This window comes from Entelurus aequoreus, linkage group LG11 (genome assembly GCF_033978785.1).
Source record: "Entelurus aequoreus isolate RoL-2023_Sb linkage group LG11, RoL_Eaeq_v1.1, whole genome shotgun sequence".
Classification (NCBI taxonomy): Eukaryota; Metazoa; Chordata; class Actinopteri; order Syngnathiformes; family Syngnathidae; genus Entelurus; species Entelurus aequoreus.
Window position 1 is genome coordinate 21,139,921 of NC_084741.1, and position 20,779 is coordinate 21,160,699.

At 41.3% G+C, this 20,779-nt stretch overlaps 1 protein-coding gene across 1 annotated transcript in view; it reads left to right on the forward strand.

Annotated features, from left to right (window-relative positions):
- The window catches only part of LOC133659860 (ubiquitin-conjugating enzyme E2 E2), a 119,976-nt gene extending 100,002 nt beyond the window's left edge, over positions 1 to 19,974 (forward strand). The window contains exons 4-6 of the mRNA XM_062062670.1: positions 633 to 765; positions 18,935 to 19,082; positions 19,165 to 19,974. Coding sequence (XP_061918654.1) covers positions 633 to 765; positions 18,935 to 19,082; positions 19,165 to 19,262 — 379 coding nt within the window. The 3' untranslated portion in view covers positions 19,263 to 19,974. The remainder of the gene's footprint in view (positions 1 to 632; positions 766 to 18,934; positions 19,083 to 19,164) is intronic.
- Positions 19,975 to 20,779: the final 805 nt, after the last annotated feature.

Below are 20,779 nucleotides of genomic sequence, written 5' to 3' on the forward strand. Positions count from 1 at the left end.
TCATTTCAAAACAAACAACATATCTTAATGCACAATATCTACTTATAAATGTTGGACCAAGTTTTGTGATGAAGTTTACACGATGGGATTTCTACCGTGGTTGCTGCTTGTCTGGATCGATGTGTCCGTTACTAAAAAGGTCCGACAGGAAACAATGACTCGAGCACATTCATACTTTGTTGTCCAGTCGTTGTTAAAAGTCCGATTTATTTAGATTTTTTTTTTCCACGGTGAATTAAGTCTTCCACTCACCCTACTGCTGCTTTATTGTGACACATTTGCCTCACTATTGCCCCCTGTGGGGTGGCGGGAGTACTGCAGACATGATCAACCCTAGTTTGAATGGTTTCATCAAGCCTATTTGGGTGATGTTTGGCTGGCCAAATGTGGCCCGCGGGCCGCCTTTTTAGTCATATTTTCGTCAGCTAGAGTCTTTAGTTGTCCCTCAGTTTTCCTTTCTCCTAACAGGACATTTTAGACAATAGTACGCCTCCAACATGTAGAAAGTTTTCCCCAAAGTAGAAGCTGTTAAGCACATTCCAACACTTCTGTTCATGTATTGGTGCTTCTTTTACAGTACGACGGTATTTTCTTCATTTCTTATTTGAGCGTCTCTTGTTTGATTGTTCTAGCGCGGGCCCCAAAGGAGACAACATCTACGAGTGGAGGTCCACCATCTTAGGACCACCTGGCTCCGTGTACGAGGGAGGCGTCTTCTTCCTGGACATCGCCTTCACGCCCGACTACCCCTTCAAACCTCCCAAGGTGGGTCAGCTAGCAATTACAAAACAAATTCAAATAACAGTTAGGGTAGCGGCTAGGGTTGTCCCGATACCAGTATTTTGGTACCGGTAGCAAAATGTGTTTTGATACTTTTTGATAGTTTTCTAAATAAAAGGGACCACAAAAAAAAACAAATTTTTGGCTTTATTTTAACAAAAAATCTTACGGTACATTAAACATATGTTCCTTATTGCAATCGAAGAACAATTTTGTCATTAAATACAACTGAACATACTATACGACTTGTCTTTTAGTAGTAAGAAAGCAAACAAAGGCTCTTAAATTGGCTGCTGACGTATGCAGTAATATATTGTGTCATTTCTTATTCATTTATTTTGTCAAAATTATGAGGGACAAGTGGTAGAAAATGCATTATTAATCTACTTGTTGATTTACTGTTAATATCTACTTACTTTCTGTTTTAACATGTTCCATCTACACTTCTGTTGAAATGTAATAATCACTTATTCTTCTGTTGTTTGGATGCTTTATATTAGTTTTGGAGGATACCACAAATGTTGGTATCGATTCGATACCAAGTACTTACAGGAGCATACATTGGTCATATTTGAAGTCCCCTTGTGTCCAGGGACGTATTTCCTGAGTTTATAAACATACCGTATTTTTCGGACTATAAGTCGCTCCGGAGTATAAATCGCACCGGCCGAAAATGCATAATAAAGAATGAAAAAAACATATTTAAAGGCCTACTGAAACCCACTACTACCGACCACGCAGTCTGATAGTTTATATATCAATGATGAAATCTTAACATTGCAACACATGCCAATACGGCCGGGTTAACTTATAAAGTGCAATTTTAAATTTCCCGCAAAACTTCCGGTTGAAAACGTCTATGTATGATGACGTTTGCGCGTGACGTCAATCGTTGAAACGGAAGTATTCGGACACCATTGTATCCAATACAAAAAAAAAGCTCTGTTTTCATCGCAAAATTCCACAGTATTCTGGACATCTGTGTTGGTGAATCTTTTGCAATTTGTTTAATGAACAATGAATACTGCAAAGAAGAACGCTGTAGGTGGGATCGGTGTATTAGCGGCTGGCTGCAGCAACATAACCAGGAGGACTTTGACTTGGATAGCAGACGCGCTATCCGACGCTAGCCGCCGACCGCATCAATGATCGAGTGAAGTCCTTCGTCGCTCCGTCGATCGCTGGAACGCAGGTGAGCACGGGTGTTGATGAGCAGATGAGGGCTGGCTGGCGTAGGTGGATAGCTAATGTTTTTAGCATAGCTCTGTGAGGTCCCGTAGCTAAGTTAGCTTCAATGGCGTCGTTAGCAACAGCATTGTTAAGCTTCACCAGGCTGGAAAGCATGTATTTATGCACCGTGTATTTACATGTCCATGGTTTAATAGTATTGTTGATTTTCTGTCTATCCTTCCAGTCAAGGGCTTATTTCTTTTGTTTCTATCTGAAGTTAAGCCCGATGCTATCACGTTAGCTCCGTAGCTAAAGTGCTTCGCCGATGTATTGTCGTGGAGATAAAAGTCACTGTGAATGTCCATTTCGCGTTCTCGACTCTCATTTTCAAGAGGATATAGTATCCGAGGTGGTTTAAAATACAAATCCGTGATCCACAATAGAAAAAGGAGAAAGTGTGGAATCCAATGAGCCCTTGTACCTAAGTTACGGTCAGAGCGAAAAAAGATATGTCCTGCACTGCACTCTAGTCCTTCACTCTCACGTTCCTCATTCTCAAATCTTTCATCCTCGCTCAAATTAATGGGGTGATCGTCGCTTTCTCGGTCCGAATCGCTCTCGCTGCTGGTGTAAACAATGGGGAAATGTGAGGAGCCTTTCAACCTGCGACGTCACGCTACTTCCGGTACAGGCAAGGCTTTTTTATCAGCGACCAAAAGTTGCGAACTTTATCGTCGATGTTCACTACTAAATCCTTTCAGCAAAAATATGGCAATATCGCGAAATGATCAAGTATGACACATAGAATGGATCTGCTATCCCCGTTTAAATAAAAAAAAATCATTTCAGTAGGCCTTTAATGCATCCAGCAGGGCATCACAACAAAATTAGGCATATTAATGTGTTAATTCCACGACTGTATATATCGGTATCGGTTGATATCGGAATCAGTAATTAAGAGTTGGATAAATTCGGAATATCGGATATCGGTAAAAAAGCCATTATCGGACATCTCTAACCGCAATACTAATTATTAGGAAACGGTACCACCAGCTCCTTTATTTTAGGCCACTCATGTTCCAGTTTTGCACACATTTCTATGAATTTAATAAATGTGATGGAAATTTCTTATTACAAATGCACTGTTTTTAAAAGTTGCATGTGATAAACGCTTATTTAATTAAACGAAAATATGTAAAACTGCATCAATATACATAAATTAAAGATGCATCAATAATGGATTTTTAATCAAATTGTAGCTCCACAAATCGTGACGGGCGGCCTTTGGACTCCTTGAACGGCTCCCATCATCTTTCGAATTGGTCGCCAGACCAGAGCAACACTGCGTCCAGTCAGCCGATGACCTGTTATCACAGTTCCAAATAGATATCTTCAATGTCTTTGACGGAAAGAACTGCCAGGCACACAACTCGCCACTTCTCCCAGGAGTCCCTCATGTATTCAGCAGCACACAGTTCCATCAGGACAGGCCGGTCCGCCCGAACCCGCTCTACAATTTCCCTTGTGGATCAATAAAGTTTGTCTAAGTCGTTGAGAAGATCTTGTCGATTGAGAGAGCCGTCTATCAATTCCGTGTTGTAGATTTGGGAGGACATTGCAAAAAGAGAGGCTCTTGGAACACTAAGAGAGATTTAAAGTTTTACACCGTGCGTTGAAACTGGGGCATGTGCGATACAAGGGGTCCCCGCCGGCATCACTCAAGAGGTCCGGTTTTCAATCGCATAATCTAGGTGTGTTAGTCCGACTTTTCAAACATGATCAGATGACGGTGTTTCCATGTGTTGTACAATGCTTATTTTGAGGTGAGTTATTTGGAAAATCGTATTTTCCAAACTATAAGGGCACTTAAAATCTTTTTTTTTTCTCAAAACTAGACAGTGCGCCTTATAACCCAGTGCGCCTAATGTGAAGAATATGTATGGTTGAGCTTACCCACCTCCAAGCAATTTTATTTGGTACATGGTGTAATGATAAGTGTGACCAGTATATGGCAGTCAAACATAAGAGATAAGTGTAGGGTGCACCGTTTGATGTGCTTCAACATACGAGTATTATTATTAAAAGTTAAAAAGTTAAAGTACCAATGATTGGCACACACACACTAGGTGTGGCGAAATTATTCTCTGCATTTGACCCATCACCCTTGTTCACCCCCTGGGAGGTGAGGGGAGCAGTGGGCAGCAGCGGTGCTGCGGGCGGGAATCATTTTTTGGTGATACAACCCCTAATTCCAACCCTTGATGCTGAGTGCCAAGCAAGGAGGTAATGGGTCCCATTTTTATAGTCTTTGGTATGACTCGGCCGGGGTTTAAACTCACAACCTACCGATCTCAGGGCGGACACTCTAACCACTAGGCCACTGAGTAGGTTATTATGGTGTGTGTGTATAAGGTAAGACATATTATCTGGTGTTGTTGTTTCCGTATGAGGAGATGCTGCTCCGTTATTGATTTAGGTCAAGTCCGAATGTCATTAAAACAGTTAGCTCCATCTTTTGACACTTCTTCCACTCCCGTCCTTGCACGCTACACCGCTACAACAAAGATGACGGGGAAAGACGCTGTCGAAGGTGAGCCACGTAAATAAGACCGCCCACAAAACGGCGCATCCAGAAGCGACTGTCAGAAAGCGGCTTGAAGATGATCTGTAAAACATCATCTATGCAACATTTTGACCAAAGAACCACCATTACATGTTATGTAGACCACAAGGAGATACTTGCAAACCCTCCCGTTTTTAGCGGGAGAATCCCGGTATTCAGCGCCTCTCCCGACAACCTCCCGGCAGAGATTTTCTCCCGACAAACTCCCGGTATTCAGCCGGAGCTGGAGGCCACGCCCCCTCCAGCTCAATGCGGACCTGAGACTGAGTGGGGACAGCCTGGTCTCACGCCCGCTTTCCCACAATATAAACAGCTTGCCTGCCCAATGACGTCATAACATCTAGGGCTTTTAGAGAGTAGAGTGCACAACTGCGGACACAACAAGGAGACGAAGCAGAAGAACAAGGAAATTACAGACATGGCGACGCCGTCGACGAGCAAGATGAAGAAATACGCTTGCAAGTTCCAAAACGAATGGAAACAAGAATTTCAGTTCATCCAGCACAGTTCGAAGGGGAAGGTGTATGTTGCCTGTAAATTTTGTAGAACAGACTTCTCCATTGAACACGGTGGCCGAAATGATATACTCATCATGAACGGAGAAGTTAAACAGGACAATACTGCCATCTAATGGATAGCCACCGGAACACTGAAATTCAAGTATTTATTTTATTTATATGTAAATAAAATAAATATATATATATATATATATATATATATATATATATATATATATATATATATATATATATATATATATATATATATATATATATATATATATAGCTAGAATTCACTGAAAGTCAAGTATTGCATACATATATATATATATATATATATATACATATATATATATATATATATATATATGAAATACTCGAGTTGGTGAATTCTAGCTGTAAATAACCACGCCCCCCAACCACGCCCCCCGCCCCCAACGAAGCCCCCTCCTACCCCCCACCTCCCGATATTGGAGGTCTCAAGGTTGGCAAGTATGCACAAGGAAGTGTTTTACTTTTTTTTTTTAAATAATTATAATATGACTTTTAATGCGCCCTATAAAACGGTGCGCCTTATATATGAAAAAAGATCAAAAATAGACAATTCTTGGCAGTGCGCCTTATGGCCCTGAAAATACGGTAATTTAGTGCGTGAGAATGTAGTCAGTGGGTTCAAAGACGAGCTGATTTTATTTCAGTTTTACTGCAGTGCACCCGATCACCCCGCTGACGCTCCACCGGGCTCGGCCGTCTGACAGCACGCTAGTCGTACATATCCACAGGCCCGGCCCACATTTCCGTAGCCAGAGGGGCTCGAGAGCCTTTTCCGCTATCCCCAAAACCTCCCCCACCTCGCTCGCCTCACTGTGATCCTCAGCCAAAGCCCACTTTCTCACACAGCTGCTCAACACTCCTGCTCGACATGTCGGGTTCCAGAGTCCGTTTCGCATGCCTCCTACCACTGGACCACGTGTAAGACGGTAGAGGGGAGGCTTGTTTATAACGTCCTGTCTCGAGGGAGGCGTTTTTCAGAACGCCAAGGCCCATTAGAGGTTTCCTCTGGAGGGGGTGAGAGGTCAGGGGGTGCAGATGTTGCCGGGGCAAACAGTGGATTCTGTGTTAAATCCGCTCAGGTTGAGACCATGTCGGATGTTTTTGGCACTTGGTGGTGGGCGGGGTTAACTGACTTCAGTATTTCCAGGCTGGGTCTCATTGGCTGTGACGAGCAGGACATAAAGTCCTTCACACTTTGTGGAACAATGCCGTCGCACCACACCGCCCCCTGCTGGCCACCCTGGCCTAAAACACTGCAGTGAAACATCCATCCATCCATTTTTTACCGCTTGTTCCTTTTGGGGTAGCGGGGGGTGCTGGAGCCTATCTCAGCTGCATTCGGGCGGAAGGCGGGGTACACCCTGGACAAGTCGCTTCCTCATCGCAGGGCCAACACCGATAAACAGACAACACACTCGCAATCACACTCTAGGGCCAATTTAGTGTTGCCAAGGTGCATGTTTTTTGGAGGTGGGAGGAAGAACATGCAAACTCCACACAGAAAGATCCCGAGCCCGGGATTGAACTCAGGACCTTCGTATTGTGAGGCACATGCACTAACCCCTGTATACCACCGTGCTGCCCACCTTAAGTCACATAAAGTGTGTGCAATGGTTGGTGTGTGAATGTTGTGTAATTTCTATACATGTAAACATTTGTAGCTTATTGTGTGAATACATAAACCTTTTATTGTATTTATGTAAAATACACAATGGACGTTATACTTTTGTTATGTTTACATTTTCAGTTTTACAAACTTAAATAAAGGAAGAAGTGTAATGAAATAAAACTGAGGAAGGAAAATAATTGAAAAGAAGGAACATCAATCCTCAACAAAACTTTTGGAGCTTCTGTTTCTTCATCCTTTTAACTAGCTGCTCACGCTGGAAACAAGTAATGGAATTTATTGACAGTGCAGTGTGTAAGCCAATGTGTTTACTTGGCAAATAAGTAAACGCAGTCTCAAAGAAATATAAACTGCGGAGGCACTTTCTGACGAAACATCCACATTTCGATGTCCGGACCCTGAGCCCTTGGGCTCTTGAAACTGCAGCCCTCTTCAGTATGTAGTTGAATAGCCCTGGTTTAGTGTTTCCCCTACCCTGACACGCACGCACTGCAATCTTCCGGGCTGCCCGTGAAACATCCAAATGATGTTAAATGTTCTTCAGGTGCTCTCAAGAGGGTTTCTAACCTTTTTGACTATGTTTAATAGAGGTGGGGTAAATAATATTTATTTTAGATACATCGATAGTCAATGTATTTATTGTAAGTAAAATGATGCAGACCGTTCTAAAATTTGGCTGACGTGGGAATTAATTCAACCGTTTCTTATTACAAATGCACTGTTTTTAAAGTTGCGAGTGATAAACACTTATTTAGTGAAACACAAAAAAATGTAAACCTGTATCTAGACATGTCCGATAATATCGGCCGATAAATGCTTTAAAATGTGATATCGGAAATTATCGGTATCGGTTTCAAAAAGTAAAATATTTGACTTTGTAAAACGCCGCTGTACGGAGTGGTACACGGATGTAGGGAGAAGTACAGAGCGCCAATAAACCTTAAAGGCACTGCCTTTGCGTGCCGGCCCAATCACATAATATCTACGGCTTTTTCACACACACAAGTGAATGCAATGCATACTTGGTCAACAGCCATACAGGTCACACTGAGGGTGACCGTATAAACTACTTTAACACTGTTACAAATATGCGCCACACTGTGAACCCACACCAAAGAAGAATGACAAACACATTTCGAGAGAACATCCGCACCGTAACACAACGTAAACACAACAGAACAAATACCCAGAACCCCTTGCAGCACTAACTCTTCCGGGACGCTACAATGTACACCCCCCCGCTACCCCCTACCCCCCCAACCCCGCCCACCTCAACCTCCTCATGCTCTCTCAGGGAGAGCATGTCCCAAATTCCAAGCTGCTGTTTTGAGGCATGTTAAAAAAAAAGAGTGCACTTTGTGACTTCAATAATAAATATGGCAGTGCCATGTTGGCACTTTTTTTCCATAACTTGAGTTGACTTATTTTGGAAAACCTTGTTACATTGTTTAATGCATCCAGCGGGGCATCACAACAAAATTAGGCATAATAATGTGTTAATTCCACGACTGTATATATCGGTATTTAAGAGTTGGACAATATCGGAATATCTGATATGGTCAAAAAAGCCATTATCGGACATCTCTACCTGTATCAATATACATCAATTAAAGATGCATTAATAATCTATTTTTTAATCGACTCGTAGCTCCTGAATTTTAATCGTAATCGAATCGTAAGGTGCCCAAAGATTCCCACCTCTAACGTTTCCACTGCTGGCCAAAGTGGACCAAATCAGATTTTTTTTCCCAGCTGATTACAAGTAAAATGTGATATTTATCAGACTCCGGTATAAACGTGCACTGGCCCCAATGTGGCCTCGATGTCACCTACATGTGCATTTTGATAAAGTGGAAACAAAGGAAGTAAATGTGGGTCCCTGTCCATAAGCTGTGCGCTTCTAGGGATTTCCTTTTTGTAGAACGGACTCTGATATTAACAAAAGAAACAATAATGTCATACAAAATTATGTCTGTCTGTAAATAAATAAATACCGTATTTTTCGGACTATAAGTCGCAGTTTTTTTCATAGTTTGGCCGGGGGTGCGACTTATACTCAGAGCGACTTATGTGTGAAATTATTAACACATTACCGTAAAATATCAAATAATATTATTTAGCTCATTCACGTAAGAGACTAGACGTATAAGATTTCATGGGATTTAGCGATTAGGAGTGACAGATTGTTTGGTAAACGTATAGCATGTTCTATATGTTATAGTTATTTGAATGACTCTTACCATAATATGTTACGTTAACATACCAGGCACGTTCTTGGTGTTGTTCACTATTCTTTATTTATTTTAAATTGCCTTTCAAATGTCTATTCTTGGTGTTGGGTTTTATCAAATAAATTTCCCCAAAAAATGCGACTTGTATATGTTTTTTTCCTTCTTTATTGTGCCTTTTCGGCCGGTGCGACTTATACTCCGGAGCAACTTATACTCCGAAAAATACGGTAAAATGAACAAGGATGTTGCTACTACTACCACGACTGTTTTGCAAAATAAAAGCCGCCACACCTTTAAAAAATTAGGGTTGTTTTATTAAAGTAATATAATGGGTTTTCATCTTTTTATGGCTGTTAAGTAGAGGAGACGTGGACATCAGCGTGGATCTATGTTAGCTTTATTTTTCAACTCAATGACGGAAAAAACGTGCGTAATGTACATAACATGTAAGTAGGGTTGTCAATTTTAAAAAATGTAAAAAAAATTCCTATACTGCATTTGAAAAATACCGGTACTTTTTTTTTTTTCATGGTCCTGATGGCGTGCTGTGGGGCATGTCGCAAGTCAACAACACAAAGCAGAAACAGTGTGGAGAAAAAGGAAATAAAACTGACGTATTTTGGCTTTAAAACTAACAAAAAATATTGTGCTGTATAAGCGGTGCTTTAAAACTAGCTACTGGTTAGCTAGCAGCTAACGTCGGCCCGTTTTACAAGTATCATCCCTGCAGGACGAGGAATAGCTAAACATGTTTCACGACACACCTTTGGAGGATACAATAGCTAACCGCTAACAGGAAGCTCGCACTCATTAATGTAAACAAATGGGTGAGCTATACAAATATTGACTAACGGTACCAACATTAATATTTTATATAAAATATTTTGGATTTTTTTAATGAAATACACCCCTGGACACGAGAACTTTAATTATGACCAATGTATGATCCTGTAACTACAGTACTTTTGACAAAATAATAGAATGGGAAATGACACAATATAGTACTGCATACATCAGTAGACAAATTAGGAGCCTTTGTTTGTTTACTTACTACTAAAAGACAAGTTGCCTAGTAACTTATATAACCCTCCTATTGACCTCGATTTTTGCCTACACCATCGTTCCTCAGGGGTCACATAGACCCCAGAGATGTAAAGCTCTATAAGTTGTTGTGTGTGGGAGTAAGACACATGATCCAATTGACTTTTTTGTGCTCCCAAGTCTTCTGAACACAGAGAAGTCAACTCTGAGTCGATCTGACCATCATACACTGAATTATTGTTGTTTGAATACCGTTTGGTGTCAAATTTGACCGTTTTTTATTGATTTTTTGGCACACTACGCCCCCCCCCCCCCCAGATAACCTCCCAGTGGTAAACCACTTATTTGTGCTCCTAGGTCCCCTGAACACAAAGAAACAAATTGTGAGTCAATCCAACCATCTTAGACCGAGTTATCGCAGTTTGAATACTGTTAGGCGGCCATCATTGAATGTGACCGAATTGTATTAATTGTATGGTGTTGTTGTTGTTGTTGTTTTTTGCCATTTAGATTGCACTTAGTCAGGCTTCTACCCTAAGACCAGCTATAGCTCTTAGGGTCATGGAAGCACGCAAACCCCCTGACCACGATAAGGTGGCAATCCTCCAGGGGGAAGTTTTTTATAACTTTTTTTTTTTTTCTTTTTTTTTTTCTTTTTTTTTTTTTTCAACAACAACAAATATCTGACCGTTGGCCATTTGGAGTGTCCATTTGAAAATAACAATATTCGTCTCACTCTCCAAGAAAGGGTCAAGCACAAACCCTCTGACCAGGATAAGGTGGCAATCCTCAATGGGGGAAGTTTTTTTATTACTCTTTATATTTTGTATTTTTTTTTTTTTTGTTTTGTTTTTTTTCAACAACAACAAATATCTGACCATTGGCCGGCCATTTGGAGTGTCCATATTTGAAGAAAAAAATAACAAGACAGTAGGCTATTTACCAAAAATATTGTCTTATTTCAAAAAAACTAAAATACTGTAAAAGTCTGCCACTCCTATTTTTTCACAGACTGCAAAAAGTAGCCTAGAGTCTACCTCTCTCAAGAAATGTAAAACAAATGAAAAATGGCAATATTCATCCCCCACTCTCCAAGAAAGGGTAAAGCACTACTGGGCACATGATCCACAACGGATGTGCTCCTTGCAGATGTATTTGCCACATCCCCCACATGTATTAGTTGTCTTGTTATCGTTCCTAGTGGAACAGATCTGGCACCTGCCTCGTTTTTGCCCTCTGGCCACTGGAGGATTGGAGGTGTGTGCCTCCCTCTGAACATCCTCCACTATCACCACAGCAGCCGCTGAGGCTCTTGGTAGGACAACTCTTCGTGCAATTTGGGGTTGCACCAGCGCGTACCCCAGCTGTTCCAGGAACAGCCTCCTCCGGTACAGCTTTTCGCTGTTCCAGCCTTCACTGATCTCCCTCCAAAGCACAAAAGCGTTGTAGGCACTCACATCGATGATGTTGAAGAATACAACAAGGGGCCATCGTGCAGTCATGCGTCGGCAGCTGTACGTGCCTGTGACTTTATCCAGGTTGTCAACACCACCCTTTGTGGCATTGTAGTCCAACACCATTTGTGGCTTCTTGTCCTCCCTGGTGCTGAGCTGGGCATCCTTGTGCATCGTACTCATGAGCACAACGTTCTTCCCTTTCTTGGGGCAATACGAAACAGCTGTGGCGTTCTCAGTGAAGGCAAACACTGAGGATGTAGCCTGTCTGTTCTTGATTGCAACAAGCTCAGAGGGAAGCTCTGGCTTGTTCTTGCGGACTGTCCCCAGCATGGTGACTTTCCGCTTTGCGAGTTCTTCACCAAGGGCATAGGAGGTGAAGAAGTTGTCGCACGTTATATTGTGCCCCTCCAGTCCCTCAGCCATGTCCAGGACAACCCTCATGCCCTGATTTTTTTCAGGTGCTTCCCCAGGGGCTTTGCCGGTGTAGACCTGCATATTCCAGGCATAGCTCGACTGGGCATCACATGCTGCCCATATTTTAATGCCGTATTTGGCTGGTTTACTCGGGATGTACTGTCTAAATGGACAGCGGCCACGAAACGCCACCAGACATTCATCCACAGTCACATGGGGGCCTGGGTTGTAAAGCAATGGCAGTTGCTGAACCCACTTGTCCCATACATCCCGGATAGCTGCCAGCTTGTCATGTTCTCTCCGGCCCTGTCTTTTCTCTCTGTCATCGAACCGTAGGACACGAGACATAATATGGAATTTCTTCAGAGACATGGTGGCTGGGAAGATGGCCCTTCCAGTCTCTTTATTCCACAGGCTTTCTGCTGCCTCGCCTTTGGACTTGTACACGCCCCCCAAAATGAGCAACCCGATGTATGCCTGCAAGTCAATTGCATCGATCGGCTTCCAACTGTCCCCAAACACACGACTCCCCTCTAAATTGGTCATCAAGAGTACATGGTTCTCAATTGATGGTGTCATGAGGAGCTCAAATGCAGATTTTATGTCTTGGACACGGCTAATCGCATATCGGGTTGGGCCTGGAACCATTTTGATGACATTACCAGCGCTAAGTCTACCCTGCCGTTGACGTGGGGCAGGGGACCACGACAACTTTCCATTTTTGGACAGGAAAATGTCTGCTGGTGTTCCAGTGTTGACAGGAACTTCAGCATCAAGGGTCTCATCCTCATCAGAGGACGATGCCCCATAATCAGGGTCTTCCACAACATTGTCTTCGATTTCAGACACATTTTCCTCTATGTCTACCTCTTCACTAAAAACCTGATCCAAAACCTCCTGGACAGAGAACGTCTTGTGGTTTGGCATCATCAAACTCAAAACAAGAGAGAGAGAGAGAGAGAGTATATCACAAACAGCAGCAGAGAAATGGTTTAGAAGGCAAACTCGAAACAAGAGAGAGAGAGAGAGTATATCACAAACAGCAGCAGAGAAATGGTTTAGAAGGCAAACTCGAAACAAGAGAGAGAGAGAGAGAGTATATCACAAACAGCAGCAGAGACAGCAGCAGAGAAATGGTTTAGAAGGCTGCTATGCGAGTGCTTTTATATGTTTGCTCCTCCCCCCTCCCCTCCTCCTGTTCTCACACGGCGCGGGAACGGAATGTTTGAACTGTTCCGACATCCCGCCATTCCGACAGAGTATAAATTATAAATTTATTTTCAAGACCATTTATCTCAGTGGTTTCTGCATCAATTACTAATAAAGATCTACTCACTGCTTTTTTCTGTGTTCAGGGGACTTAGGAGCACAAATAAATGGTTTCCTACTGGGATGTTCGAGGTAGAAAAACGCTAAAATGGCCACCAAACGCTACTCAAACCACACTAGTTCAGCATGTAATAGTCAGATAAACTCACAGTGATTGTTCCATTTCATTTCTTGTGTGACACTTATATGGAAAACTGAGTTTATATGTATTTGTACGTTCAGAAATTACGAAAATCACTTTTGGTCACATTCAAGACCAAGCCTAACAGTATTCAAACTGCAATAACTCGGTCTATGATGGTTGGATTGACTCACTATTTGTTTCTTTGTGTTCAGGGGACTTAGGAGCACACATAAGTAATTTCCCACTGGGGGGTATTTGGTGGGGGGGGGGTGCAATGTGCCGAAATATCTATGGAAAACTGTCAAAATGGCTGCCAAACGATATTAAACCAACAATAATTCAGTGTATGATGGTCAGATCAACTCACAATTGAATTCTCTGTGTTCAGATCACTTGGGAGCACAAAAAAGTCAATTGGATCATGTGTCTCACTCTAACACACAAAGACTTATAGTGCTTTCCAATCCTGGGGTCTATATGACCCCTGAGGAACGATGGCGTGGTCAAAATGTGTACAGAGAAATGAGAAACAATCATGCAGTTGATTTTATATTTTTCTGTGTCTCCCTGATGGATTAGGAAAAGTCATGAAATATTAGGAAGAAAAACTAATGACAACCATCTTTTTAGAGACTCTCAAAATGCCTTGGGGTCACATTGACCCCAAGGACAATTTTTCTTCGATTGCAATAAGAAACATATGTTTAATGTATCATAACATTTTCTGTTAAAATAAAGCCAATAATGACATTTGTCGTCCCCTTTTATTTTGAAAATTATCCAAGTATCGAAATACATTTTGGTACCGGTACCAAAATATTGACATCAGGACAACCCTACATGTAAGCAAATACTCCACAGTGTACACGTCATTCCCGGTTCTTCAACAATCGCGATTTGTTAGGAATCAAAGTCCTCATAAAAATATATATTCATATATTACATATACCCTATTATTTGCGCACTATTGACTGGTAATTCATCGAAAGTTTGGGTGTCGAAAAAAAGACTTTGATCATCGAAACCAGATTAAACCGCTGCAGTAAAACATCCAGTTAGTTAACCACAAAGATTATTGTCGAGGTTTAGGTCAGACTAATTAGAAAAATAAATACCAATCAAATACACTGCAAAAGAAGGGACTGATGAAAATTAAATAAATGCACATGCAATTATGTGATTAAATAAATACTTTCTAATTAAATCGTTAATAAATAATAATAAACTGTTTCTTAAATAAACTGTCCATAAAATTAAAGTGCGAATGAAAACACAGCTTTACCACTTAAGTCATAATTTTTGCGCTTAAACTTCTCTGACGTTAGCCCCAGACTTCTTCTGTTTGATATTGTCATTACTCCCCCAAGTGGTGGAAATCAATAACAAATCAATTATATACAATTATGCGTTGCTACAATTAATACATACTAACTAAATAAATTATGAAGGTTTTTCTTTAATAAACTGTCAAAATGTAAGCGCAAATAAAAATACAGCTTCACCACTTTCGTCATAATTTTTGCGCTTAAACCTTCAGCTCCAGACTTCTGTTTGTTTGGATGTTGTCATTACCGCCACTTGTGGTGGAAAAGTGTATTACAACTGAGTACAGCTGTGGACCAAGGCCGAGGTTGCCAGCAATGGTTAAGAAAGATTGTCTTAGAGCAGGGGTTCCTAACCTTTTTGACCCCGGGGCCCAACTTTTTCACTACAGGGGGCACCGGGGCCCACTCAAATAGTAACACTAAATCATCAATGTTACTCTCGATTTTAATTGCATTCGATAATTATCCTTGAGCAAGACACTTCACCCTTGCTCCTGATGGCTGCTGGTTAGCGCCTTGCATGGCAGCTCCTGCCATCAGTGTGTGAATGTGTGTGTGAATGGCTGAATGTGGAAATACTGTCAAAGCGCTTTGAGTACCTTGAAGGTAGAAAAGCGCTATACAAGTATAACCCATTTATCATTTATCATTTACTTAGAGTTTAGCAGGATAAACCCTCCATCCATCCATCCGTTTTCTACCGCTTGTCCCTTTTGGGGTCGCGGGGGGCGCTGGAGCCTATTCATCCATCCATTTTCTACCGCTTGTCACTTTCGGGGTCGCTGGAGCCTATTCATCCATCCATTTTCTACCGCTTGTCCCTTTTGGGGTCGTGGGGGGTCGCTGGAGCCTATTCATCCATCCATTTTCTACCGCTTGTCACTTTTGGGGTTGTGGGGGGTCGCTGGAGCCTATTGTCAAATTATATTAACCGCCCAAAAGAAGGGACTCATAAAAAAACTATACAAAATAAATTTAAATACAATTATGCATTCCTATAATAAATAAATTCAAACTAAATTCATCATGAATATGTTTTTTTTAATAAACCGTCAAAATTTAAGCGCTAATAAAAATACAGCTTCACCACTTAAGTCATAATTTTTGCACTTAAACCTTTAGCTCCAGACTTTTTCTGTTTGTTTGGATATTGTCATTACCGCCACAAGTGGTGGAAAAGTGTATTACAAGTTACTCTCGATTTTAATTGTATTCGATAATTATATGTAACCTACTTAGAGTTTAACAGGATAAATCCTCCATCCATGCATCCATTTTCTACCGTTTGTCCCTTTTGGGGTCGTGGGGGTTCGCTGGAGCCTATTCATCCATCCATTTTTTACCGCTTGTCACTTTCGGGGTGGCAGGGGGTCGCTGGTGCCTATTCATCCATCCATTTTCTACCGCTTGTCCCTTTTGGGGTCGCTGGGGATCGCTGGAACCTATTGTCAAATGATATTAACCATGCAACCAAAAGAAGGGACTCATAAAAAAACTATACAAAATTAATATAAATACAATTATGCATTCCTATAATAAATAAATTCGAACTAAATTCATCATGAATATGTTTTTTTAAATAAACTGTCAAAATTTAAGCGCAAATAAAAATACAGCTTCACCATTTTAGTCATAATTTTTGCGCTTAAACCTTTAGCTCCAGACTTTTTCTGTTTGTTTGGATATTGTCATTACCGCCACAAGTGGTGGAAAAGTGTATTACAACTGGTACCCCTGCTGTGAAACGGATATTTTTTGGCAGCCCTCTAGAGGGCGCTGTGGTTAAGAACCACTGTCTTAGAGCAGGGGTGTCCAACTCGTTTTAATTGAGGACCATATCGCAGTTATGTTTGCCCCTCAGAGGGCCACTTCTAACAGTCAATGATAATATTACACAATTGCCTATGCATTTGATGATTAGGTTTTTTATGTACAATTATAATTTTAAAAAATTTTGATTTTACAGTAAAAAACTGACAGGTCATTCACAAAAATGTTACCGTAAAATGTACAATGTTTTTTTCAGCATGTTACTGGCAATGGAAAAAAAACAGTACCACTGTTTTTCACGGTCAAAGCTCATTTGATAGAATTTTACAGTGTTTTTTTTTTTTACTGTAAATATAAAACTGCATTTTTACAGTAAAATCCTGTCAATTTAGCTGCCGGATTTTACTGTATAAACGACAACTGTAGATTATACCATATATTATTATAACAGTACCACCGTTTTTTACAGTAAAAAAAACTGGCAGCTCAGTTGCCAGCATTTTATGGTCAAAAAACAGTGGTACATTAAAAACATTGTACATTTTACGGTAACATTTTTGCGACTGACATGTCAGTTTTTTACTGTAAAATCAAAAAAAAAAAAAATTATAATTGTACATAAAAAACCTTATCATCAAATGCATAGGCAATTGTGTATTAATATCATTGAGTTGGGAAATTATGTTAGATGTAAATATAAACAGAATACAATGATTTGCAAATCATTTTCAACCCATATTCAGTTGAATATGCTACAAAGACAACATATTTGATGTTCAAACTGATTAACTTTTTTTTTTTTGCAAATAATCATTAACTTTAGAATTTGATGCCAGCAACACGTGACAAAGAAGTTGGGAAAGGTGGCAATAAATACTGATAAAGTTGAGGAATGCTCATCAAACACTTATTTGGAACATCCCACAGGTGAACAGGCAAATTGGGAACAGGTGGGTGCCATGATTGGGTATAAAAGTAGATTCCATGAAATGCTCAGTCATTCACAAACAAGGATGGGGCGAGGGTCACCACTTTGTCAACAAATGCGTGAGCAAATTGTTGAACAGTTTAAGAAAAACCTTTTTCAACCAGCTATTGCAAGGAATTTAGGGATTTCACCATCTACGGTCCGTAATATCATCAAAGGGTTCAGAGAATCTGGAGAAATCACTGCACGTAAGCAGCTAAGCCCGTGACCTTCGATCCCTCAGGCTGTACTGCATCAACAAGCGACATCAGTGTGTAAAGGATATCACCACATGGGCTCAGGAACACTTCAGAAACCCACTGTCAGTAACTACAGTTGGTCGCTACATCTGTAAGTGCAAGTTAAAACTCTCCTATGCAAGGCGAAAACCGTTTATCAACAACACCCAGAAACGCTGTCGGCTTCGCTGGGCCTGAGCTCATCTAAGATTGACTGATACAAAGTGGAAAAGTGTTCTGTGGTCTGACGAGTCCACATTTCAAATTGTTTTTGGAAACTGTGGACGTCGTGTCCTCCGGACCAAAGAGGAAAAGAACCATCCGGATTGTTATAGGCGCAAAGTTGAAAAGCCTGCATCTGTGATGGTATGGGGGTGTATTAGTGCCCAAGACATGGGTAACTTACACATCTGTGAAGGCGCCATTAATGCTGAAAGGTACATACAGGTTTTGGAGCAACATATGTTGCCATCCAAGCAACGTTACCATGGACGCCCCTGCTTATTTCAGCAAGATGATGCCAAGCCACGTGTTACATCAACGTGGCTTCATAGTAAAAGAGTGCGGGTACTAGACTGGCCTGCCTGTAGTCCAGACCTGTCTCCCATTGAAAATGTGTGGCACATTATGAAGCCTACAATACCACAACGGAGACCCCCGGACTGTTGAACAACTTAAGCTGTACATCAAGCAAGAATGGGAAAGAATTCCACCTGAGAAGCTTCAAAAATGTGTCTCCTCAGTTCCCAAACGTTTACTGAGTGTTGTTAAAAGGAAAGGCCATGTAACACAGTGGTGAACATGCCCTTTCCCAACTACTTTGGCACGTGTTGCAGCCATGAAATTCAAAATTAGTTATTATTTGCAAAAAAAATTAAGTTTATGAGTTTAAACATCAAATATATTGTCTTTGTAGTGCATTCAATTGAATATGGGTTGAAAAGGATTTGCAAATCATTGTATTCCGTTTATATTTATGTCTAACACAATTTCCCAACTCATATGGAAACGGGGTTTGTATATTTGTTACAATATAATATTTATGTTGTTTTTTTTTAAAAAGTGATTGCATTGAGTACATGTATTTTTTTGTCAAAATGGAAAAAAACTAATACATTAAGTAAGAAAATATAAAGCACTTTAATGACGCATATTATTTCCAGGCTTTCGAGGGCTAAATAAAATGACGTGGCGGGCCAGATCTGGCCCCCGGGCCTTGAGTTTGACGCCTATGTCTTAGAGGGTATTTAGTGCGGTTTTTCTAATGTGAGCGTCGCCCGCAGGTGACGTTCCGCACGAGGATCTATCACTGCAACATCAACAGCCAGGGCGTGATCTGCCTGGACATCCTGAAGGACAACTGGAGCCCCGCCCTCACCATCTCCAAGGTGCTGCTGTCCATCTGCTCCCTGCTCACAGACTGCAACCCAGGTGAGGCTTCTCTCCAGGTAGCGGGCACTTGCGGCGCGCTTCCTTTTGGCTTGGCGCTAACCCGCCGTTGTGCCCCTTGCAGCCGACCCCCTGGTGGGCAGCATCGCCACACAGTACCTGACCAACAGAACCGAGCATGACAGGATAGCCAAGCAGTGGACCAAGAGATACGCCACATAGACCACGCCCCCTCTTTGTCGCGAGCCACGCCCTCCTTTACATGCGTTCTCCTCCCCTCACTGTACCGCTCTCTACCTCTTTCTCGCCCTCCTTCTGTCAAAGCACACTCACTAAGTGCATCAGAACACCTCCTCTTCCTCCTCTTCTCTACCCGCTCTTCTTCCTCCTCCACATTTTATCCAACTTTTGTGTGTTCAAAAAAAAAAAAAAAAAAAAAAAGTTAATAATAAACAACACAAAATTGTCCTTTTTTTCTGTTCCTTGTTGACTTGAAAGCTTCTTTTTTATACAAATAGTAGATTGGGATTTTGAATTTCCAATATGTGAATGTTGGAAGCCATTGTATTGGAACACACACACACACACTATGTATTCTCATTTTCTGTGTGGCATCTAGAACAAACATGCATACTGTATGCTTTTACTTTCTTCTGTTTTTGTCCTTTTGAGTACGTTACCCGCATGGATCAGGAAGGTTTGCGTGGATGGAATCTCCGTGCTTTTTAACTTCCTCTCGTTTTGTTTGTACTGTATGTATTTTTTCAACGGCTTTCGAGGCAGACCACCCAACTAAAAGCAGAGGTCTGCCTGTGAAAGAGGCAGGACTTGTATATTTACTGGCTACCCGCCACCCCTGCTCTTTGCAGAGTGGTTTGTTGTGCACTTGTATTACTGAAACACCCAATAAAAACACACTGTGGTTGGCTTGTGACATGTCTGCCTTCTTTCACCGCCTTTCTCACACACTCACTTTTCTACAAGACTCTTCCCGTATGACTTTTTCCACTTCCCACACAATACTCATATGGAGCCAATACGACAGGGGGGTCCAATTATTGGACACTTTGAGGGCCGCACACTGAAAGAACAAAGCATGCGGGTGCCACTTTGAAATGTTTCATTTTCAAAACAAATACAAAATACTAGAGATGTCCGATAATGGCTTTTTTGCCGATCTTGTCCAACTCTTAATTACCGATTCCGATATCAACCGATACCGATATATACAGTCGTGGAATTAACACATTATTATGCCTAATTTTGTTGTGATGCCCCGCTGGATGCATTAAACCAGTGGTTCGATCAAACCCTAGGGGTTCAGTGAGTCGGCCTCAGGGGTTCGGTGGAGCCTCCACCGCGGAGGTCGAGACACACCCGACTCATTGTGTAAATAAAAACTTTGGTCTTAAATTTAAAAAAAAAAAAAAAAATTATTTTTCACTAAAGAAGGGTTCGGTGAATGCGCATATGAAAACGGCGGGGTTTGGTAGCTCCAACAAGGTTAAGAACCACTGTACTAGAGTCTGTGAACATTGCTCCAAAGTCAGGATTTTTTGTTGATTTAATGTGCATACAAAAGTAAACATTGACAGGTGCAAAGGCAGCAATAAGACGGCAGCTAAAGAATGACTTCCCTATTCATCCCCGAAAAAACCCGCCAGCTAACTATTGTCATAATTTTGCCAAGTAAAATTCCGATTATTATTATAATATTGCCAAAATTCTAAAGTTTTCTT